At 45.6% G+C, this 25,255-nt stretch overlaps 1 protein-coding gene across 12 annotated transcripts in view; it reads right to left on the bottom strand.

The window, feature by feature from the left end:
* The window catches only part of DGKZ (diacylglycerol kinase zeta), an 818,573-nt gene that overhangs the window by 224,314 nt on the left and 569,004 nt on the right, over positions 1-25,255 (bottom strand). For all 12 annotated transcript variants that reach the window (XM_078684405.1, XM_078684404.1, XM_078684403.1 and 9 more), the window contains 5 exons: positions 19,511-19,627; positions 14,036-14,107; positions 13,444-13,539; positions 7,871-7,953; positions 5,847-5,907 (listed from right to left, as the gene is read on the bottom strand). In XM_078684405.1, the coding sequence (XP_078540531.1) occupies positions 5,847-5,907; positions 7,871-7,953; positions 13,444-13,539; positions 14,036-14,107; positions 19,511-19,627 (429 nt within the window). The remainder of the gene's footprint in view (positions 1-5,846; positions 5,908-7,870; positions 7,954-13,443; positions 13,540-14,035; positions 14,108-19,510; positions 19,628-25,255) is intronic.

The raw sequence follows: 25,255 nt of genomic DNA, 5'->3' as shown, positions 1-25,255 counted from the left end.
GGAGGCCCATAGGAATTAACGATTCGGTAAATACCGAATCGGTAGTAGGGGGAAGGCTTACAAGGGTGGCAGGGTGTCACATTGGCACCCTGTTGCACCCCTGAATACTGCATGGGTGCACATGTGGCACACATACATGCCCTAAGGGCCTGTATGTCTGCCTCTTGGCACTCTTGGAAAAGCACAAATTTGCTTTTTCAACGGTTTTCGATATTTACCACCAACTTTAAATTGGTGGTAAATACCGAATCCTTAACTCAGAAATGCACTCACTTGAGTGCTCCCTACATTAAGGATTCGGTAATTTACCGAATCGGTATTTTAAGGAATCGGTAATTTACCGATTCCTCAAATTACAGATTCGGTAAATTACTGAATCCTTAAATTTAGCCCCTACATCTCAAATGCCCAATACCGGTCGGTAACAGCCGAAATTCGGTAATTTCGGCCGTTACCGACCGAAATTGGGCCTCCTACATATGGCCCCTAGTGATTTCAGAAAGGTGCAAGTACGTACAGTCAAAAGTAAGCACAAAGTAGCACTGAGTCCCACCAATGCTGATAGACATATGCATGTACAAGTTGAAGACAGGTGTGTAGAGGGATCAGATGTGTGGGAGGAAAGAATAACATTGAGGGAAGATCAGAAGGGTGGGCTAGACCAGTGAAGATCAACATTATTACATTGTGGAAAGAGGTGAAAGAAGAGGTGCAGTGGCAACAGCATGAACTTGATGCACAAAAGAAGGTAACGTGCACAAAGAGGATAGGAAAGCTAAGGTAGTGAGGTCAGAAAGTGCTTCGAAAGGAGTACGTGAAATGTCCTAGGAGATTTATAAAATATATATATTTAGAGATAGTACAGAAGGGGGTGTGATGTCGGGGCCGCTTCAAGATGGCGGAGGTGCGCTGAGCTCCGACAGACCGGGGAGCTTAATTGATTCTGGAGACCACCCTGGCAGTTGCAGAAGAAAGAGAATGCAAGGGTTCTCTTCCTCTTGATATGGTGAGCCGCTGGAGTGCCGCAGCTTCACCCCCCCTTTATAGCTTTTCTGGCCAAATCGGCCTTGGGAGATTTCTCCTCAGAAGAGAGGTTGCATCTGCCATTTTGTATGGGGGGGGGGGAGCTTCATTTTGTCACTTTGAAACGCCCTAACTGCGCAGTGCTTGTGCTGCAATGAGCAACAGCATGATGCACCAAATCTTTTTCTTTTCTCTTTTATAAGTTTTAAAGGGACCCTGCACAACAAGCCGTATTCCTCCTCTTACTTAGAGATGTTTACTTAAACATTGCTTCTATGGATCATTTTCATCGATATATACACTACTTTTATGAATATTGAAAGCAGTATTCGATACCATCATAGTACTTGAAAGAGAGACTGCTTTAATTCTTTCCTAACTGCTCCGACCTTCGAGAACTGTGGTTTAAATATTCCTCATCGTTAGATTGAGTTTGCCTTGTCATACTACAGACTCAAGATATACAGTGTTCCATATAAGTTCCTCTTCCCTTCTATAGGGAGATTAAGGAATCTCAAGCTCTCAGTTTCTAAGCGTGTTACATATTCAGACTCGGACTCTAACCACAATGATATGGAGGACAACCCTCACCACAAACCTGAATCTTTATCAGGTGCTATTTCAAAACTACACCCTTCAACAAAAACACCTGTGAGCTCCACCAAACAAACAAAAAAAGACCCTCCGTCCCCAGTGCATGCTTCTTCAGTTTCAATGGATCTGATTCATGTGGAAATTCGTGCATTAAAGCCTTTCTGGAGGAAACTACTAAGACTCTGCAACTTGTGGACAGTAAATTGTCTTTGTTGGAATCACGTGTTCTCATTATGGAATAATCCACGGAATCTGTAGACTGTAGAGATTCTCGTATTCCCCTGCTGGAATCAGAAATAGCTCTCCTCAAGAAACACACTGAGGACTTGGAAAATCAGAATCGCAGGAACAACCTACGTATTTAGGGACTTCCTGAACATATAGAGGGCTCTAATCGGACAGCTTATTTTCAATCTTTTCTACCTAAGCTTCTGGACATGTCTACCTCTGTCCCATTCAACATACAACAGGCTCACAGGCTTGGTCCTAGAGTGTCATCAAAACCTTGTGGTATCATCTTGTATTTCTTACACTATACATATCTGTTACAAGTCATGTCAACAGTCAAAACCAAAAAACAAATCTCTTGGGAAGGTCCCCGTCTGTTCTTCTCACAAGATGTAGCTAAAGTTTCTGCAGATCGGAAGAAATTTCTTGACCTTCGTCCTCAATTAAGAGCCATAAATGCTAGATATGGTCTAATCCATCTCTGTCTTTTTAAGGTCATTTATAAGGAAAAGACTACCACCTACGAAGATCCAGTAGCTCTGAAAGCAGATGTCATGGACACTATGAAACCTACTTAATTGTAGCAGCTCTAAAAAAAATTCTTCAACAAGTTGGAGCAGATGTTGTGGACACTATGAAATCCACTTAATTGTTATTCAGTTATCTTTTGTCTGCTCTTTTTATGTATAACTCTTTGTTTGGTGTTTTTCTCTAGTTAATCTTTATGTTACACGCATTCTTATGTTATTGTCTTTCATTTCTCTTTGCAGGTGTTACTCTCACTCCTAGTTCCTCATATGTCTCCTCAATATGTTGCTGTCATTAATCATTCCAAGGCTGCCCTGTCATCCGGTGGGGTTCAGATGTTGTCTTCGTCGACGCCTGGTGTTGCCACCCCATTCGTCTTTGTGTGTTGTAGGTATGTTTCTCAGTCGTCATTTGTAGGACGTGTACTGTCTTTATGTTTTTTGTTATGTTCTCCTTTCTTTCCTGTTTCCTTATGCCATTACTCCATTTATAGTTCTTCTTCCTATAACCTATTCTATTGCTTCCTCTTTCCCTTCATTCCAAATCAAACAAAAAAAAATTCTCTATACTCTTAGTCTTTTCAATTGGCACTTAGCAAAAAAGAGTGAAACCAAGCGTATCCTGATGAATACACATATTCCACCAGGGGTACTTAATAGATTGTCCCTGATGGATCGACATCCAAGGAAGAACAACAATGGAAGATATCAGGCCTGCCAAAGAGTGCTGATGGGGGGGTGCCTTCAATGTGTATATTACATCCTAACTGAACGTGCAATCAAATGTTACGGCACAAGATGAAATGGGAGACTAGCGGGGTATATTCCAAGGAATCAGACTCACAAGCACAGCTCCGCCACATTAACGATTGACTACATTTTGGTCATTCGTGGTCATGAGTACGGATCCTTCCCGGGGTTATATTGAAAACTTTGTATTCCACTTGGAAATGTATGTAAGCTGAAGGAATTGAGATCAGACTCCCGCACAGGTGGTACGAGTTTAAATGGATGCAACGGGAACAGAGATACTGGTCTGTTCCTCTGCAAAACTGAGACATTGATAAAAGATGAAAGTGGGGCAGTTAGAGCGGCTTGAGTGTTGGTCGAAGGAAGTGTTCATAAATCATCCCCCATGAACGACATTCTGGACCTTCGACTCTCCCATATAGAAGGCAGCGGGGTGCTAACACTCCAAGAGCTGCTAGATCTGAGGATACAGGGGAATGCCTTTTTATTTAGAGAGAATATTATAACACAACTGAGCCAACTTAGTGGTGTAGAAGAGCAAAAGACACATTTTGAAGGCTCGTCAGGAGGGACACCAGCTAAAGGAATGGGGGTGCGTCTTGATCTCACGTGAGCACCGAGCCCCCTGCGGTTCTATTAGTGAATCCAAGCAAGTGGCGAGCCTTACTTTAAAGAACTCTGTCAATGTGGGGAGATCTGAAGATCACGGGGAAAGGACTTTGAATTCAAACAGGGCCCTGCTACATACAATCAGACAGTTCCAGGTCAGTCAGTACATAGTATGTGAAAGTAAGGGGACGCTCGCGAGGGCCCAGACTGTATTCCTATCACGTTCCAAAAAGTCAAACCTCTCCCTGGGGCAGCAGAACTACAGCAGATACTCACTTGACACATTAAGGAGGGCAATTGCCCTAGTTCATGGAAGGATAAACAAACTCATGTTTTTTAAAAGTTCTGTCATTACTTTCTCTGGAGCTTTTCTCTTAAACACCATTAGAATTATTACCATTTTTTTTAATGTATTCAAATATCAACTTTTTAGAAAATGGGTTAGGTGTACACTATGTGAAAAACAGAAACCATCTGCACTTTTGGTATTTAAAGGGGCACAGGAATTTTGTAAGGCTTTGGGAAATATGGAAAATTCAGGTTTTTGGAACGATCGATGAGGTTAGCATGCCTACCTTTAAAATATCTCTACCGGTCAGAAAAACTGAAAGTAAAGTCTGGAAGAGGTATCTAGGAGTTTGAGAATCCCTATCGGTCGAAGCCTTAAAATTGGACCGCTGGATAACGGGAAAATAATTTACACAAGTGATCACTTACTGTTATGAGCTGTGCAGGTGCCCCCAGGTCAACAGGGCAAGACAGTCTAAAAGAAGTGAACAAACCTGCAGAGATCTCTCCTTTTAGTGTCTGGATGAGGAAGCCTTACATTTCATGGACTGGAAGAAAGCGGATGTGGCCAGAATTCCCTCTAGAAGAGTCTTAGAAGCTCAACAGAAATTTACTTCTAATCAAAACAGTTGTGGTGCAACCTTTGAGAGCAGAACTCCTCAGTCCAATACTTCTGAGGCGCGAACAGGTCTTTATTACTTGTTTGCTAAGTTAGTGACCAAGGAGGATTGTTTTATGTTAATTTTAAAACAGGAAATCTGTCACAAGCCTTAGGTAGAACAACCCTGACCTATTTTACTCAGGATATTATTTGTCGAGGGTTCTATTCGAACCGCAAAGATATCTTAAACCTATTACACAAGTCGGTGAAAGGAGGGTTTTAAAAATAGCAAGGGGGCAGAATTATTTCATCTGGATGGTTTGTAAAGTTTTGCATATGTAACCTCATCGTGACTCTGATCTCTAGAGAATGGAGTAGAAATGTTTAATAAATTAAAATAAAATAAAGACGGATGTGGGAAATATGAATGCAGATAGCATGAAAGACGAAATATAGGCAACAAACAAGCTCAATACCTACCTGTGTGGGGGGGGGGGAAGAGAGAGAAGGGAGAGGGAGGGAGGGAAAGAGGGAGGGAGGGAGAGAGAGAGAGAGAGAGAAAGAAGAGAGAGAGGAGAGAGCGAGAGAGGAGAGAGTGAGAGAGGAGAGAGCGAGAGAGGAGAGAGAGAGAAAAAGAGAGAGAGGAGAGTGGGAGAAAGAGACAGGTCAGAGGGACAGGAGGGAGAGAGGGAGAGAAAGAGTGAGATAGATAGAGGGCGAGCCAGAAAGAGATAGAGGGAGGCAGATAGAAGAAGAGAAAGAGAGACAGACCGATATAGAGGGAGGGAGGGAGGGAGAAAAAGAGAGAGGGAGGGAGAAAAAGAGAGCGAGAGAGAGAGAGAGCGAGAGAGAGAGTGAGAGAGAGGGAGAGACACACACAGAAACACATCAGTGAAAGCACAAAGATGCACAGAAACACATTGTCCCTCACACTAGTGCAGCCATTGGGAGGGGCACTTGTGCAGGCAGAGGCAAGAATGCAACTGCACAAGAATGAGCAGGAAGAGACATAAGTGCTACGGGCGGATTTACATAGTGATTTCAGAAAGGTGCACGTACGTACAGTCATTGGTAAGCACACACTAGCACAGAGCCCCCCAATGCACATAGACATAAGCGTGTACGAGGGGACTATGGAAGTCCATACATATAGGAGACAACAGACACAACCACGTGTAGATGCAGACACTCAATGTGTGGAGGCGGAGACACAGACTGGTACTCACGGTTCCGTCCCCTCCACATGCCAGGATTCGTAAGGTGGGAACCTTGCGGTACATTTCCAGCCTGTAGGAGAATAAGAGAGGCTTGACAGACATTCCTCATGAACCTCCACTGGTAAATCGTGTTATATGTACAGGGAAATACCTCTACAAAAAGTGGACTGGGGGCAGGTGGACAAGATTCAATCTCACACAGACCAGGTACAGTACAGGCAGCAGCAGTGCAAGCTTCCTTCACATGCCTCACAAGCGTCCTACAGACAGAGCACAGGAGGCAACGTGCTGTACAGGCTGCTGCAACACAAGCATCCTACACACAGAGTGCATGCGGCACAAACAAAGCCCAGTACCAAAGGACAGCAGTACTGTAAACTCCCTTCACGAAAAGGAACAACAGGTTTCGGTAACACCATCAAGCAAGAGCCTTCATCTGGAATAACACTTACTTGGAGAAAGCTTCTGGCTGCTGTTACATATTCGTCAGCCTTACTATTTGGTCTACATTGTTAGAATATGTGTGTGCAAAACAGATTTTCCTTTACAAATTTGGTAAATAAAAAATCAGTATACTCTGAATAACCTTGGAGTCGATGCCCCCTCACATCAAGCAAGCGGCTAATGAAATATAGTGCTGAGGAAGTCAGAATATCAGCCTTGCGGGTTGAAAGAACTACATGTCCATCATAATAGGATAATGGGTACAGGGAGTAAAAAATTACCACTCCCAAAAATGTTCAAGTGAAATACCCCATTTTAGTATTTTTCAAAACTTGATTACATTTTATTGGCATTTCTTATTCCGGTTTGGGGCTGTGCTTCGAGGTTTGTTAAGGTAGAAGAACATATTGAATTGTTGCTGCACAGCGGGCCACAGGCCATTTTTCTGCCCGCCCTAAGGGGATCTGGCCTTTTTCTAAAGGAGTTTAGCTGTATTTCCAAATGAAAATTCATTAAAAAAAGGAGAAACAGTGACATCTAAAATAATGTGCTGCTCAGTCCTCACTAATCCAAAAACATGAGATTCATGGAGATTCTTAAGGGGCTTCGAACAATCTTTTGTCAAAAGCAGAACTGTTGTGAAGCTTTGAAATACTTATGAAGTGGAGCATGGGTCAAAACAGTGGCTACTTCAGGGGTAAATGTTAGAAGAATGCTTGAGGGAGAGTGCTGGTGGGAGGTGGGGTGGAGCAGAACCCCCACCCCCTCCCACTATCCACCCCAAACACTCTCCCTTACGCGCGAGCAGAAGGCATTCTGAAATGCAATATGGAAATGAGATTAGAGATGGGCGGACAGTCTGTTGGAGGTTGGAGACACATGATTTCCAGCTATAAAGTTAGGCACAGGTCACGATTACAGACGTGTGCCACTCTCTGCACCACCCCTAGTCATCAGACAACAGAGAGTGGCCTGTGGCCCCCATCTCTACAGGAGGGGTGAAGTTCACCTCCTCTGCTTAGGTTGAACTCCAACAAAATGGCAGCCACAGACCACCAAAGGATAGGACTGACCAGAAAGCAGTGCCAGGGTGAGGGCTGAATGCTCTTCTACTCACAAAGACCTCCAGAGGGGAGGACACACTGGGCTCTGGGTTAGGATGGAAGTTAGGGACTTTCATGATTGAGGTGACATGAGGCATAGAGATACCCTTCGGATGGGGTCACAGCTAGACAGAGATTTACAAGAGGAAGGCACAACTCAAAAGAGGAACTGGGATTGGGGGATGAACCCTGAAATGACCCGGTAGGGGTTGGAGAGTCCCTGGTGTGACCCAAGGACCTTAGAGGGGGGAATGTCTGGCCTACAGACAATAAGGAGATGACCACAACTATGTGGAGGTGTGGGGTGGTTTTGCTGTGGGACAATAACTCTCTCCCTCTACACAACCACTGCATTACCGCCAAAGCTGTGGCTGAGCTTACGCGTATCTAGGGTGGGGCTAGAGTGAGAACGCATCATTTTGGGGTGGAGTATGAGGGACCGTAGGATAAGACCTGAGAACATGCCATCTGAGGTGGGATACTCACGCTTCCTTAGGGCCGCCCTGGCTGAGGTCGAAGACTTGCCGGGGGTTCAGATACCACATGAAGGACTGGATGATCTTGGAGCCCTGTGAGGGAAAAGAAAGAGAGGTGAGGACAGAAGAGGGACGAACGGGTGGATGGATGGGGGTTCCCTGCAGTGCAGTCAGATTCTTAAGAGGAGAGCATCAGGTGTGCAAAGTCCCATTACCAGCCTCGACTTTCTGCACAGATGAAAGTCTGGAGCAGTGTGCAGCTGCGGCCTAACCCTCCGTTTATTTTTCCAACTAAGGGAAAGATGGTCCCCTCACCACCTCCATTTGTTCTTGTCAATGTTCTCTTATCCTAGAGCTCATGTGGATGCAGGCTCCAGAGTTCTACCAGACCAAGTAGTCACAGAGAGTTGAATTCCCCCTTCTTTGATCCTCGGAGTAGCCTGCCTCTCTTCTGGCTATCGGGAGGATGCATGGCTGGAGAGCGTTTAAGTCGAGGGATCAGGCTTTATAGTGTACACATAAGTGAAACGTACCACTCCACACTGAGTGGTAAAGTCTATGTACTCGCCCACTTCATATCCCTACTTTACCTAGAGTGTGCACTCAATATTGTGTCACATACCTGTGAACTATGGCAGAGGGCTACAGAAGATGCTTGAAATATCATCTTTTGCCTTCCCGAGGCCACACTCGCCAGGTCACCGTCCTCGCATCCTCCAAACCCTGACCTACAGCAGAGTCGCCTCAATAAGATGCGGACGAGATGCACCTCTCCCTCGTGCCTCTGGGTCTAGAGCTTACCAGGGAACCACGTGGGGTCTTTGACCCAGTCAAGCAGTGATTGTTGAATCTTTGTTTGAGGTGACATAGACCTCAAACTGTCCCACCATCTACAAATGGAACTACCTATGGACCAATCCCTCGACCTCGCCTTCGAGTGAGAGAACAAACAGCTGCTTATTTTCTGGAATGTGGTTTGAAGTCTCCTCAATTAAAGCGTCCCTTCTGCATGGAACATTCCTTCTCCTGGCAGCAATTACCACCAGCCTATGAAGTAATATAAGATATTTTAAATGTGGTGGGCTTGAGACTGCAGTGCACTTCAGGTCAGAAAAATACAGCTTTCCCCAGTCTTTCTTGAAATGGAGTGAATAAATATTGTCCCATCGCAGAGTGGCTGCTGTCCACATTTTTAAGCAAAACTCATTTAGTGTTGGGAGGGGGGGGGGCCCTATCCAGCTCCCCATGTTGTATGTGTACTCAACCCAAGCAGCCATTACTTGACAATCTGACAAGTTTTACCAAAAGTTGGAGTTGTAGATAATCAGATTCCCTTCTGTTGGACCAAGCGGGGAGAAGTTTTGCCTGGTACCCGATTCATACCAAGAGCCTCCCCCGGCAGAATGACATCAGGGCCAACCCCAGGGTGTGCCTGTTTGTCCTGATCAGAGATCCGAGGCTCTCCATGTGAGGACCAGTGAACCCTGAAGCAGATACGACAGAAGCACAAAGGTGATGTACAGGGAAGGAGAGCAGCATGGAACGGTGAGCCTAAGGTCCAGACGTACCCCTGCACCCTCCAAAGGCCGCACGTTAACCCCTGGGAGCTTCAGATGCCACCGAGGGTGGCTTCTGTCTTGTTGGCATCCTTTACAGTCTGTGACCCATGCATTCAGCCGACTAACAGTGGTGTCATGAGACATTTGGGAACCCACCCATCCAACTCCCGGCTTGTGTGAGATTGAGCTACAATGACTGGTAGCCTGGACTGGACCCGTTGTCGCGTCTGCTTCTGCCGAGCAGCGAAGACACAGAACAAGCTACCCTTTCATCGACAGACCTCCCCATCTCTTCCATAGGTCTTAAAGTCCCTGAAGACCTGGCTATTCGGCTAAACAACTGGACCCCGACAGTGTCTGGATACCCTCAGGGGTGACAAGTAGCACCCCTGAAATCTACTGATTGATTGAATGATTGAATAGTGCACTGTAGAGCAACTTATGTTTCCAGATCCCCAGCAGGCCTCTACCGGTGTTCTAAGGAAGTCTTAGGGTCCGATTCACAAAAGTAATCCGAGACAAAATCCTAACTTTAAAGACTTTTGGTATTCACAGAAGACATTTAGGAGTACTAAAGCTAGGATTTTATCTCAATCAATCTTAAGTTTTGGTCTTAAGTAAAACTTAAGACAAACATAAATTTAACTGAGAGAAAATCCTAATTTTAGTACTCCTAATAGCCTTCTGTGAATACCAAAAAGTCGTAAAGTTAGGATTTTGTCTCAGATTACTTTTGTGAATTGGGCCCTTAGTTCTTTTTGAAGATCCCATAGAAAGAATCGACTGACCGCAGCCAGACGAAATGGAAATATATACCTCAAATTCTGCCGGTGGCATCGGCCAAGTCTATAAGATTCTTGTTACTCTGGTGACCCTAGAAATGCTTGGAGCATCAAGACTTTTGACTATTGCGGAGCGTGTTAATCCCGCCCATCGCCTCAATACCTAACCTCAAAGTACCAACACCTAGAGGTACATTTGAGCACCGTATGAACGTGCCCGAGGCCAGCAAATTCCAAGAAATGGGCTTCATTTTTTATCCACCTACAACACTCTCTCCAACTGTGGGCCAAGGATGCCTCTGGGGTTCCAATGAGCCACAAAAAACTGAAAAGTCCAGAACTTTACTTTTTAACTATTTCTGGTAAAGCGAGGAAAGGAACAGGCTGAGCTATCTTGGAGGTTACTATTAGACGTTAGTAAGACTGGTGTTTTTTTAGAACTATATCAATAAAATATAGTTGGTCCACTGACCACTTTAATAGCAACGGGTTGCCTGAAGAGGAGAGGCTGCTGTCTATGATACAGATTGTGACCAGAATGCCATAAATGAAAACAAAACAAAGTACCACACAGACTGCAGGATGTCAGAGGAGAATGGTAAATAAAGGGATCTATTTTGTTTTTATCTTGTAACTTTGCTCTGCATTCAAAGAGGTCTTTCATTTACTTTTTTGAATATGGAGATTGGTGTTTACTTTTCACTACACTTACTGCAAAGTGAGTGAATTGTGTAAACAAGTGTCATTCCTCCTGGGGTACAGAAAGTGCGAAAGGAGAAGGGTTTGCAATACCCAGGAAATGTTTCAAAATGTACCAGCAGCTATTAAGATCAAATAAGAACTTTTGTTATTTTCTAATTCAGCAGCTATTAAGATCAAATAAGAACTTTTGTTATTTTCTAATTCAGAAGTGTTTTGGAAACATAGATTTAGCAGGATTAAAACAACCCAAAACATGTTTCTTGTATGATACATATGTGCAGAAACCACATGACCATGTTACTTTTTGTGTTTCAAGCCACAGTGCCCCCTGCCACTGCTGAGTGGACGTGGCTCGTTTGCTACACCTGTCCTTTGTGTGGTCTTTTTACTAATCAATGACCTTGTGACCTCAGAGGCAAAATAGTTATGGCAGCACCACAACTCTGAAAATTGTTCCAGCACCAATGCTAGACAGTGAATCTCCAGAACTTTGATAGACACTTCTTGTTATCCCCTGTGGACCAATGCTGAACTTGTTCAAGTTTGTATCTTTTGAATTACACCAGTATTGGCCGACTTTGCCAAGTGTGAAGAGCTCCATTCCATGTGAAGCCCACCTTCACTCCAACACCAGTGTGTTCAACCACAACCACAGCTGGAAGGAGAAGAGGCAAAGACTGCCTTGGACAGCTGTGGCTGGGACAGTACCCAGGGCCCTGAGGCAGCTGAGACAGTTCTCTGTGCTTCCCACACTCGCCAGCATCTTGAGAAAAGGCCTAAACAGAAACCAAGCTACAAGATTTAAGAAATCAGGGGCCACAGTTGTAAACTTCTTACAACAAGCATCCAGAATACACCCCTGCTGGCAAAGAGACGCTGGGCTCGGGGTCACCCTAGGGCTAGAGGTGCACCCTGTGTGCACAAATGACAGCAGGGGCCGAGGGAGACACAGGAAAACCACACCACCACTGTCCCTTAAGAGAAGCTGGCTTGGGGGCTTGAGCAACACACTTGTACTTGCTCTGTCGCCAGAGTCATTGAAAAGAAGAAAAGGTTATAGGCTGAAGAACTGTCAACATGACCCAGAGAGCGGGGAACACCATAAGAAAGGTCTTGAGTCAATGAACTAGAGAAAGGACTACCATGCTAGAGCTCCAAAGTCGAGGAACTAGAGAAAGGACTAACATATGAAAAGTCTGGAACCAAGAAACTAGAGAAAGGACTACCATGCTAGAGTTCTAAAGGTAATGAACTAGAGAAAGGACTAACATGTGAAGAGTCTGGAACCAAGAAACTAGAGAAAGGACTACCATGCTAGAGTTCTAAAGCTAATGAACTAGAGAAAGGACTAACATGTGAAGAGTCTGGAACCAAGAAACTAGAGAAAGGACTACTATGCTAGAGTTCCAAAGTCGAGGAACTGGAGAAAGGACTAACATGTGAAGAGTCTGGAACCAATAAACTAGAGAAAGGACTACCATGCTAGAGTTCTATAGCTAATGAACAAGAGAAAGGACTACCATGCTAGAGTTCCAAAGTCAAAGAACTAGAGAAACCACTACCATGCTAGAGTTCCAAAGTCAAGGAACTAGAGAAAGGACTACCATGCTAGAGTTCCAAAGTCAAGGAACTAGAGAAAGGACTACCATGCTAGAGTTCCAAAGTCAAGGAACTAGAGAAAGGACTAACACGTGAAGAGTCTGGAACCAAAAAACTAGAGGAAGGACTACCATGCTAGAGTTCCAAAGTCAAAGAACTAGAGAAACGACTACCATGCTAGAGTTCCAAAGTCAAGGAACTAGAGAAAGGACTAACACGTGAAGAGTCTGGAACCAAAAAACTAGAGGAAGGACTACCATGCTAGAGTTCTAAAGTCAAAGAACTAGAGAAACGACTACCATGCTAGAGTTCCAAAGTCAAGGAACTAGAGAAAGGACTACCATGCTAGAGTTCCAAAGTCAAGGAACTAGAGAAAGGACTACCATGCTAGAGTTCCAAAGTCAAGGAACTAGAGAAAGGACTAACACGTGAAGAGTCTGGAACCACAAAACTAGAGGAAGGACTACCATGCTAGAGTTCTAAAATGAAGAAACTAGAGAAGAGACTATCATTCTGAGGCTCTGGAGCAAAGTAATGAGGGAGCTGACTACCGAATGCCAAAGAACTAGAGAAAGGACGACTACGATGAGACTCTGGAGCCAGGGAATTAGAAAAAGGACTGCTGTGATTGGGCTCTGGAACCAGAAAAAACCCTGGCCACACCAGGACCAGAAAGTGGCTCTGGATAAACAATACCGGGAAAGGTTTTTGAGACTGTCATTCCTACACCAGAAAGAGTCAGGTGGGTCTGTGTAACATTTTCAGTGGAATTTCAAGAGGGGCTTGCAGCAGCCATGAAGGGGCTCACAGACACTCATGCACCCATTCTGCAGGAATGGACCCCTGGAACAGGTCACTCACAGCGCTCCTGGTGTGCAGACACGGTGGATGGGTGCAGTCAACACAATATACCCCCCCCCCCCCCCGCCCCGCATCCTTACCTGATTTCCTCCACTCTTCGGGTTCACAAAGACTAGCACTGGCTTCATGAGTGCCGATGGAGAAGGCTTCACGATGAAAGGTCGCCACCGCGCCTCCTGAAAGACGAAGAACAGGGTCTCAGCAGGGGCAGATGCAACTGGAATGTTCAACACACAACCCTCAACCAGTAGCGTGTCGCACAATGCGCACAACCACTGGAGCGCTGATCCCTAGCAGCTGGAACAGCACTCTCTGGAGCACTCTTCACCAATCACCCTCAGCCCCTCCTCACCACCCTCAACAAACACAATGATGTCACCGCCCCTAGAGGACTACTGGTGCTAGTTTTCTAGTTGGCCTAACCACACAAGGAAAGGTTTAGCTTTTGGTTAAAGCTGCTTAGTGTCACATAGCAACCAAGCTTTTATACAATGACAGAAAGACAACCAGGGGACAGATGCACAAATGGTTAATGCTTGCATGGTCTTGGGTTGAGCCTCTCTTGGGGTTCATCAAAGAGAACTCAAAATATTTTAGTCCGTTTATTTGCCATTTCACTCGCCTTATACACGAACAGCCTGTCCAAAATACAACCTGACCGGCGAGCCTCACCTCCGCACCCTTTTTACTGGATTTCCTCTTGAACGAAGTCCTCTTTTTCTTTTTACTGGATTTCAACGAACTCTAAAGAGGGAACAAAAGCAGAATTATGTCTGAAGACTGCAATTCACATTCACAAGGCAGGGCTGGGTCAGAGATTGAACCAAGAGTGGATTCCTTTAGTAGAGAGCACAGATTGACCTACGTCTCACTCACCTGAGGGGAGGAAGATCACACACGCGGACCCCCAGCACACCACAAGGAAAATCACGCACCCCAAGAGAGATCACCCTCCAGTCGTCATAGCATACACCACACGCGAGATCACACACCCGAGGGGAGATTAGACTCTGGTCGCCATAGAGATATACCACAAGAGAGATCACACACTGGGCTCCACAGGCAATCACCACATGGGAAATCACATACCTGAGGGGAGATCACACTCAGGCAGCAATATCATACACCATAAGGCAGCTCATACTCTGGCAATCATAGACATACACCATAAGGGAGATAACACAAAGGAGAAAGAAGACCCAAGTCCAGTAAAAGGTGGGTAAGACAGTGACCTTACTTGTAAACAAGCGCGATGCAGCGACCACCAGCACCTCACACAAGGGCAACCGCCAACTCTAGCGTCTGCACAGACAAACTAAACATTCTATAGGTGTACATGAGCAACAGAACTGGAAGATAGACCCCACACACCTTCCCGCTTTACCATGCAACAAAAGACAGACAACCCAACATTCTATAGGTGTACATCAGTGGCAACAGAACTGGAAGAAAGACCCCACACACCTTCCCGCTTTAATATGCAACAAAAGACAGACAACCCAACATTCTATAGGTGTGCTATACAGGCAACAGAACTGGAGGACAGACCCCACACACCTTCCCGCTTTAACATGCAACAAGAGAACAGACAACCCATCATTCTATAGGTGTACATCAGTGGCAACAGAACTAGAAGACATACCCCACACATCTTCCCGCTTTAACATGCAACAAGAGAACAGACAACCCATCATTCTATAGGTGTACATCAGTGGCAACAGAACTGGAAGACATACCCCACACACCTTCCCGCTTTAACATGCAACAAGAGAACAGACAACCCATCATTCTATAGGTGTACATCAGTGGCAACAGAACTGGAAGACATACCCCACACACCTTCCCGCTTTAACATGCAACAAAAGACAGACAACCCAACATTCTATAGGTGTACATCAGCGGCAACAGAACTGGAATACAGACCCCACACAGCTTCCCGCTTTAACATGCAACAAGAGAACAGACAACCCATCCTTCTATAGGTGTGCTATACAGGCCACAGAACTGGAATACAGACCCCACACACCTTCCCGCTTTAACATGCAACAAGAGAACAGACAACCCATCATTCTATAGGTGTACATCAGCGGCAACAGAACTGGAATACAGACCCCACACACCTTCCCGCTTTAACATGCAACAAGAGAACAGACAACCCATCATTCTATAGGTGTACATCAGCGGCAACAGAACTGGAATACAGACCCCACACACCTTCCCGCTTTAACATGCAACAAGAGAACAGACAACCCATCATTCTATAGGTGTGCTATACAGGCAACAGAACTGGAATACAGACCCCACACAGCTTCCCGCTTTAACATGCAACAAGAGAACAGACAACCCATCCTTCTATAGGTGTACATCAGTGGCAACAGAACTAGAAGACATACCCCACACACCTTCCCGCTTTAACATGCAACAAGAGAACAGACAACCCATCATTCTATAGGTGTACATCAGCGGCAACAGAACTGGAATACAGACCCCACACACCTTCCCGCTTTAACATGCAACAAGAGAACAGACAACCCGTCATTCTATAGGTGTACATCAGTGGCAACAGAACTGGAAGACAACCCCCGCACAGCTTCCCGCTATAACATGCAACAAAAGACAGACAACCCAACATTCTATAGGTGTACATCAGTGGCAAAAGAAAACTGGAAGAATGACCCAACGCACCTTCTTTAACACGTAACAAAAGAACAGACAACCCATCATTCTATAGGTGTGCTATACAGGCAACAGAACTGGAAGAAAGACCCCACACACCTTCCCGCTTTAACATGCAACAAGAGAACAGACAACCCATCATTCCATAGGTGTACATCAGTGGCAACAGAACTAGAAGACAGACCCCACACACCTTCCAGCTTTAACATGCAACAAGAGAACAGACAACCCATCATTCTATAGGTGTACATCAGTGGCAACAGAACTGGAAGACAGACCCCACACACCTTCCAGCTTTAACATGCAACAAAAGAACAGACAACCCATCCTTCTATAGGTGTGCTATACAGGCAACAGAACTGGAATACAGACCCCACACACCTTCCCGCTTTAACATGCAACAAGAGAACAGACAACCCATCATTCCATAGGTGTACATCAGTGGCGACAGAACTGGAAGACAGACCCCACACACCTTCCCGCTTTAACATGCAACAAGAGAACAGACAACTCATCATTCTATAGGTGTACATCAGTGGCGACAGAACTGGAAGACAGACACCGCACAGCTTCCCGCTATAACATGCAACAAGAGAACAGACAACCCGATATTCTATAGGTGTACATCAGTGGCAACAGAACTGGAAGAAAGACCCGACACACCTTACCGCTTTAACATGCAACAAGAGAACAGACAACCCATCATTCTATAGGTGTACATCAGTGGCGACAGAACTGGAAGACAGACACCGCACAGCTTCCCGCTATAACATGCAACAAGAGAACAGACAACCCAACATTCTATAGGTGTACATCAGTGGCAAAAGAAAACTGGAAGAAGGACCCAACGCACCTTCTTTAACACGTAACAAAAGAACAGACAACCCAATATTCTATAGGTGTGCTATAGTGGCAACAGAACTGGAAGACAGACCCCACACACCTTCCCGCTTTAATATGCAACAAAGAACAGACAACCCAACATTCTATAGGTGTGCTATAGTGGCAACAGAACTGGAAGACATACCCCACACACCTTCCAGCTTTAACATGCAACAAAAGAACAGACAACCCAACATTCTATAGGTGTACATCAGCGGCTACAGAACTGGAAGACAGACCCCACACACCTTCCAGCTTTAACATGCAACAAAAGAACAGACAACCCAACATTCTATAGGTGTACATCAGCGGCAACAGAACTGGAAGACAGACCCCACACACCTTCCAGCTTTAACATGCAACAAAAGAACAGACAACCCATCATTCTATAGGTGTACATCAGTGGCAACAGAACTAGAAGACAGACCCCACACACCTTCCCGCTTTAACATGCAACAAGAGAACAGACAACCCATCATTCTATATGTGTACATCGGTGGCAAAAGAAAACTGGAAGAATGACCCAACACACCTTAACACGTAACAAAAGAACAGACAACCCAATATTCTATAGGTGTGCTATACTGGCAACAGAACGGAAAGACATACCCCACACACCTTCCCACTTTAACATGTAACACAATAACAGACAACCCAACATTCTATATGTGTGCATCGGTGACAAAAGAAAACTGGAAGAATGACCCAACGCACCTTCTTTAACACGTAACAAAAGAACAGACAACCCAATATTCTATAGGTGTACATCAGTGGCAACAGAACTGGAAGACAGACCCCGCACACCTTCCCACTTTAACATGCAACAAGAGAACAGACAACCCATCATTCTATAGGTGTACATCAGTGGCAACAGAACTGGAAGACAAACCCCGCACAGCTTCCCGCTATAACATGCAACAAAAGACAGACAACCCAACATTCTATAGGTGTACATCAGTGGCAAAAGAAAACTGGAAGAATGACCCAGCGCACCTTCTTTAACACGTAACAAAAGAACAGACAACCCAACATTTTATAGGTGTACATCAGTGGCAAAAGAAAACTGGAGAATGACCCAACACACCTTCTTTAACACGTAACAAAAGAACAGACAACCCAATATTCTATAGGTGTACATCAGTGGCAACAGAACTGGAAGACAGACCCCACACACCTTCCCGCTTTAATATGCAACAAAGAACAGACAACCCAACATTCTATAGGTGTGCTATACAGGCAACAGAACTGGAAGACATACCCCACACACCTTCCCACTTTAACATGCAACAAGAGAACAGACAACCCATCATTCTATAGGTGTACATCAGTGGCAACAGAACTGGAAGACAGACCCCACACACCTTCCAGCTTTAACATGCAACAAAAGAACAGACAACCCAACATTCTATAGGTGTACATCAGTGGCAACAGAACTAGAAGACAGACCCCACACACCTTCCCGCTTTAACATGCAACAAGAGAACAGACAACCCATCATTCTATAGGTGTACATCAGCGGCAACAGAACTGGAATACAGACCCCACACACCTTCCCGCTTTAACATGCAACAAAAGACAGACAACCCAACATTCTATATGTGTACATCGGTGGCAAAAGAAAACTGGAAGAATGACCCAACACACCTTCTTTAACACGTAACAAAAGAACAGACAACCCAATATTCTATAGGTGTACATCAGTGGCAACAGAACTGGAAGACAGACCCCACACACCTTCCCGCTTTAATATGCAACAAAGAACAGACAACCCAACATTCTATAGGTGTGCTATACTGGCAACAGAACGGAAAGACATACCCCACACACCTTCCCACTTTAACATGTAACACAATAACAGACAACCCAACATTGGTGGCAACTGAACTGGAAGACAGACCCTGCATACCTTCCCGCTTTAACATGTAACAAAAGAACAGACAACCCAACATTCTATATGTGTGCATCGGTGACAAAAGAAAACTGGAAGAATGACCCAACGCACCTTCTTTAACACGTAACAAAAGAACAGACAACCCAATATTCTATAGGTGTGCTATAGTGGCAACAGAACTGGAAGAAAGACCACACACACCTTCCCGCTTTAATATGCAACAAAGAACAGACAACCCAACATTCTATAGGTGTGCTATACTGGCAACAGAACAGAAAGACATACCCCACACACCTTCCCACTTTAACATGTAACAAAATAACAGACAACCCAACATTCTATAGGTGTGCTATACAGGCAACAGAACTGGAAGACATACCCCACACACCTTCCCGCTAGAACATGCAACAAAAGAACAGGTGTACACTTGTGGCAACTAAACTGGAAGAAAGACAGCATACACCTTCCTGCTTTAACATGCAATAAAAGAACAGACAACCCAACATTCTATAGGTGTGCTCTACTGGCAACAGAACTGGAAGAAAGACCACACACACCTTCCCGCTTTAACACATAACAAAAGAACAGACATACTCCTTCGATCTCTCCAAGGGGTACCATTTACTACACCACAGAATCACTCACATGGTGGACATCACAAAAATACCTCAAGACTTACGGACTAGAAACTCACTCACCTGAGGACGGCGAACTCGAAGGATACAAGTTGGCGGTACAATGACAGCAGCGTGCACCCCGAGGTAGCACTGTTCCTCGATATTATGCAGCATGAAGCACGAAACCTTATTATGATACTGTGGAAGAGAGAACAAGGGATCAAAAGGGGGAAAGAGGATAAAAGGGGGATAGCAGAAAAATAAACCGATCAAAAGACGTGGGAGGATAACACAGAGCAGGGGAAGAACTCAAGTGAGGGGACAAGGTCCCAACTGATGAGAGAGTGTGCAAAGAATGGCGAGAATCGAGGGAGGTGAGTTATAAAGAGTAGATACGTGATCTAGTGAGGAGATATGGGAAGGAGAAGGAAGAGGTTGAGGAAAGAGATGAAGACAAAGTCTACAGAAAGAGATGGAGAGTCGGGGACAGGAAGAAGCCTCAAGTCGACTCTCTCTCACCCGACATCGCCTTCTTCACAGAGAGCTGGACCAATGCCTCCTCCACCCCGACATCAACACCGCCAACCTGGACGGATTCAAGATCCAAAGGAAGGAGCGCCCCAACCACCTGGGAGGAGGCCTCGCCATCACCCACAAGAACACCCTCCGCTTCACCACCTCCAGCGAAACCTTCCCCTCTGCTAAACACCTGCACTTCCAGATCCAGGCCAGCCCCACCTCCACACTCCGCCGAACCCTTGTTTACAGAACCCCCGGCCCCCTGGGCCCACTTCGCCATCCCCGACCTTATCACACCCTACGCCATCGCCTCTTTGAATTACATACTCATCGGAGACCTGCACTTCCACCTCAACAAACCCAGCGACTCCAAATCCACCACCCTTCATGACAACCTCACCAACATTGGACTAAAACAACTCATCACCACACCAACCCACCACCCTCGACCCCATCTTCGCCGCAGGAAACAGCGTTCACCTCAGCCACACAACGCAACCCCCATGGACCGACCACCACTGCGTACACTTCACCATCGACAAACCCAAGACACCCAAACCAGCCCAACGCCCACCACAACAGAACTGGAGCAAGGTCGCAGACAAGCAACTCAACTCCACCCTCACCGAGACACAAACACCTCAGCATCCGATGCCAACGTTGCAACCAGAGAACTCCACACTTGGATCTCCAACTGCACAGACGAACTCCCCGCTACATAACCCCGACAAACAGCGCCCCAGGAAAGCCGCCTGGTTCACCACCGCCTAGAGAAGATCTGGAGAAGCACCAAGACATCCGAAAACCACCCCACCTACAAGGATCCATGACGGACTACCACAACTGAATCAGAACCACCAAGAGGGCACTCATCCACAATAAAATCCTCGCCAACTCTATCAACCAAGGAAATTTTCAGTCTCATTAAGGAATTCACCAAACCGTGCAGGGAATGCCACCAACATTACCCCGTCCCATGACCTCCGCAATAAGCTTGGAACCTACTTCCACCTCAATATACCTCTACGACAACTGTGTCGAACACCCACCAGACACCGCAGCTGCCCACCTCCCCCCAGACACACCAGCCAGCTCACCATCTCCACCTGGATGTCGATCACGGGCGAAGACACCGCCTCGACCATGAAAGGCTTACACTCCAGGGCCCCCACTGACCCCTGCCCCCCACACATCTACCACAGAGCCACCGCCGCCAACGCACCATCGACACCACCTTTGACACAGGCCCCTTCCCAGATGACTGGAAACGCACAGAAGTCAGGCCCCTGCTCAAGAAGCCTACAGCTGACCCCTCCGACCTCAAGAACTACCGGCCCATCTCACTCCTCCCCTTTGGGGCCAAAGTCTCAGAGAAAACAGTCAACAGGGAACTGACATGATTTATCAAAGACAACGTCATCCTCGACCCATCCCAATCCTGTTTCCGAAGCAACCACAGCACTGAGACCGCCTTTCACTGCCACAGATGACATCCGCACCCTCCTAGACCAAGGCCACTCCGCAGCCCTCATCCTACTGGACCTATCAGCAGCTTTCGACACCGTCTCCCACCGCACACTCATCGCCAGAGCACACGATGCCGGCATATACGGAACAGCCCTCGACTGGATTTGATCATTCCTCACCGGAAGAAGCCAAAGAATCAGACTGCCACCTTTCCTCTCCGATCCCACGACAATCAGCTGCGGAGTCCCACAGGGGTCAATCTGAAAGCTATCCTAGTGGTAGCATGGACCAGCAGTCACAGGCTAAGACTTCAGAGAGCATATGAAACAAGCTGTTTTACCAATTATAATCCCTTGAATACCAAATGAAAGGACACCACACAAGGTATATATCAAATATATATGTATTTATTTCTAACACAACCCCTCTGCACTCTTTATGAGGTCAGAGGTAAAAGTACATCACAAGTTACTCAATTAGGATACGATAAGAAGACAGAAGTCCTCGTCCTTGGAACCACCCCTTTAGCATGGGACAACACCTAGTGGCCAACCGCCCTCGGAAGCCCACAGACACCCTCAGACCATGCCAAAAACCTCGGCACTGTACTCGACTCATCGCTCACCATGAACCGACAGGTCAACGCCCTCACCTCCAGCTGCTTCAACACCCTCCATATCCTCCCCAAGACTTTCAAATGTAACCCCCCTGAGGCAAGGAAGACAATCACCCACACACTCATCACCAGCAGGCTGGACTATGGAAACGCATTCTACGCCGGCTCAAACTAGTCCCTACTCTGCAGACGACGGACGAAACAGAACACCGCCAACAGACTCGTCCTGGGCATTCCCCGACACAAACACATCAGCCAAAACCTAGGAAGGCTACACTAGCTTCCCGTGGAGAAAAGAATCACCTTCAAAATCCTCACCCACGCCTACAAATGCCTACACAACACCGGACCCAAATACCTCAACAGCAGAATTAACTTCCACGTACCGGAAAGAAACCTCCGATCTTCTAACCTCGCACTGGCCGAAACCCCGCGCATCCAGAGAGCCTGAGCAAGATAATTCGCTCACATCGCAGCCAAGACCTGGAACAAGCTCCCGGCAGACATCAGTTGCGCCCCCTCCCTGAACACCTTCAGGAAGACTCTCAAGACCTGGAACGAGCTCCCGGCAGACATCAGACGCGCCCCATCCCTGAACACCTTCAAGAAGACCCTCCAGACCTGGAGCGAGCTCCCGGCAGACATCAGACGCGCCCCCTCCCTGAACACCTTCAGGAAGACTCTCAAGACCTGCCTCTTCAGCTAAACAGACAAGCAGACCCCACCGCCCCCCAGCGCCCGGAGGCCCTCACGGGTGAGTAGTGCGCTTAAAATCTCCCTGATGGATTGATTGTTGTACACACTGCTGGACACTCTAGGTCTCAACGCTGCACTGTGATAGACATATTGTGTATGATTGGCAGATGTTTCAGCTACGTAGAAAAATTTACAATAGAGTCATAAATCATAAGCCGAAATGTTTACTGACCAGCAATTAACTTTTTTTCATTTCTAAATATGATTCTTGATTTATGTGCACTTTTCCTGAACTGCTAAATGTTTGCTGCCGGAGAAAGCAACACGACAAATTATTTGGTAACGTGTATTTCCATAAGTAGACTCGAATGTGCGAATTCTTCAGTTCCGCAGTGATGGTACAGTAAAAGAATAAGAGGGATTTGAAAGACTCCTTATGAAGTAACATTTTAACAGTCTTAACTAAAAGTATATTGTCTTCAACTAGCAGCACATCTATTGATACTGGTGATAATTTTCTAGCATGGTGTGAATTAACGCGTGCATCATTGGTAAAAAGGAGAAAACATCAACTGGCGTTTAGAGGGTCAGGGTCCTATCCTGAAGTCCTGCTCTCCCGGAATATCCGACCCAGTCTGTTTAGAGGCCTCTCAGAATTAACCAACCGCTAAATATTTCCCAACAGGTTAGCACATTTCTCCCAAATTGTATTTACGCTTCAATTTTTTTTACTGAGATTTACATAGATTTGTGTCGACTGCATACCTTTCTTTGTGCTCTAATGTAGACAAACGTTCAGAACAAAACAGTTTATAAAATAAATTAAGACAAAACTTAAAAATAAAATACAACAGACCATATGGTCAGATGGAATAATGTGTTAAATTTGCAGACGGTGGAAACTCTCAGCTTCCTTAGGACTTTATAATATTGATAGTCACAAGTAGGAATTTAAAGGATATAAAGTGGGGGTTTCAGCCTAAGGATTCATAATCTTTATCTGTCATAGGTTTATTATGCATGTCAGTTATGGGTGGCATTCACATGGGAACTGGAGTGAAATCAGTGGAAGGCTGGGCAGTTTAGTCCCACAGATTCAGGACACTGAGATAGGTGATTAAATGTATGATATCCAGCCCTAAAGTCCTTTCTCATCTCTGGCATCTCTACTTCACCCAGTTCAACTCTTTCCATGTTCTTCTCATGCAGATTTATAGAATCACCTTCTGGGTAACGTCGCGTGTCTTGTGGTCGAGTATGTTGTTCCCGAATAGCCACAACTTGCGTTGGATGCCAGCTCGACGATCTTAAGGCTCCTTTGTGCATGCATCATCGATTAAAAGGTCTCCTCTCAATAGCATCCTTACCCGGGATTCCTAGTATGAGAACCCTCCTGAATAACAAGCTTTTCAAACAACTCAAGGAGGGGTAATCCCTCTCTTCCTTTAGCGAAGGAGACATTGGGACCAAGGAAGGAATATCTTGATTATTAAAGTTGTTTCATCTCTGAACATTTAGATTGCGCAGCTCCTAGTAAAGTGCGAGTTCGTCAAATCCTGGTTGTATCCAGTAACAATACCTTTAGTTGCACTGACCCTTACCCTTGGTATTCATCACATTGCTTTCAGCATGTTTGCCGTCCTTTGCCTTATTGTTCATGCTAGGCAGTAAATTCCAGTCTGCTCGCGGGATTTGGGTGATTTTGCGTTACGCGGAGAACACGGAATTGCCAAAGATTCCGTGATCCACTGCTTCGCAGGATTTTTTGCTTGTTTGCGCTTTCAAAATGCCTGTTCGCAAGATATTTCTCCCCGAGCACGCAAACAGCGTTCGCAAACAGGAAAAAAGCATCACGAGTGGGCGGAACAAGCAATTCCGCATGCTCGTGAAACTTTAGCATGCTCGCAGAGATTTTTTACAATTTTGCTGAGCTTTGTGTAGCGCGACTACGCAAATTCCGCCCACTCCTAGTTCACGCTCAACATGAAGAGTTCACCTTCAGAATTGTGCTCTATAAAACGTTGACAATATGTCATTGCAACTTATTCGAAGGCCATGCATGTGACTTTGAAGAGGAGTTAATCGTTCAACTCTTCTATAGTCCACATTCTTCCCCTAGGTTCCTCGACCACTTTCTTGAGGCTGCTCATCTCTCCATCAACACTCTTCAGAAATTATCTTGAAAAAAGGACTTCTTCGCTAGACTTTGATCTCCATTAACGCTGTATTTATATCCATCATGCAAAGGTTGACTTTTTAGATCCTGAAGGGTAAAAACAAGGATTGTTCATTGCTGGGTTTTGGATGTATGACGTTACAACGCATACTTTTACCACGACTACCATTACCACGCAATTTTTACAACGCAGGATCCATTACAACGCAGTACCATTACAACACATGTATTTACAACGCTGGTACCTTTACAACGCATACAATTACATCGTAAGTATTGGTAAGTTTAAAATATTTTTTTTATGTAAATTAATTAAAATTAATATAATTAATTTTTTTAAATTTAATTAATT

Source organism: Lissotriton helveticus, chromosome 3_2, assembly GCF_964261635.1.
Source record: "Lissotriton helveticus chromosome 3_2, aLisHel1.1, whole genome shotgun sequence".
Taxonomy (NCBI): Eukaryota; Metazoa; Chordata; class Amphibia; order Caudata; family Salamandridae; genus Lissotriton; species Lissotriton helveticus.
This window is presented reverse-complemented; position numbering and strand designations above follow the sequence as displayed.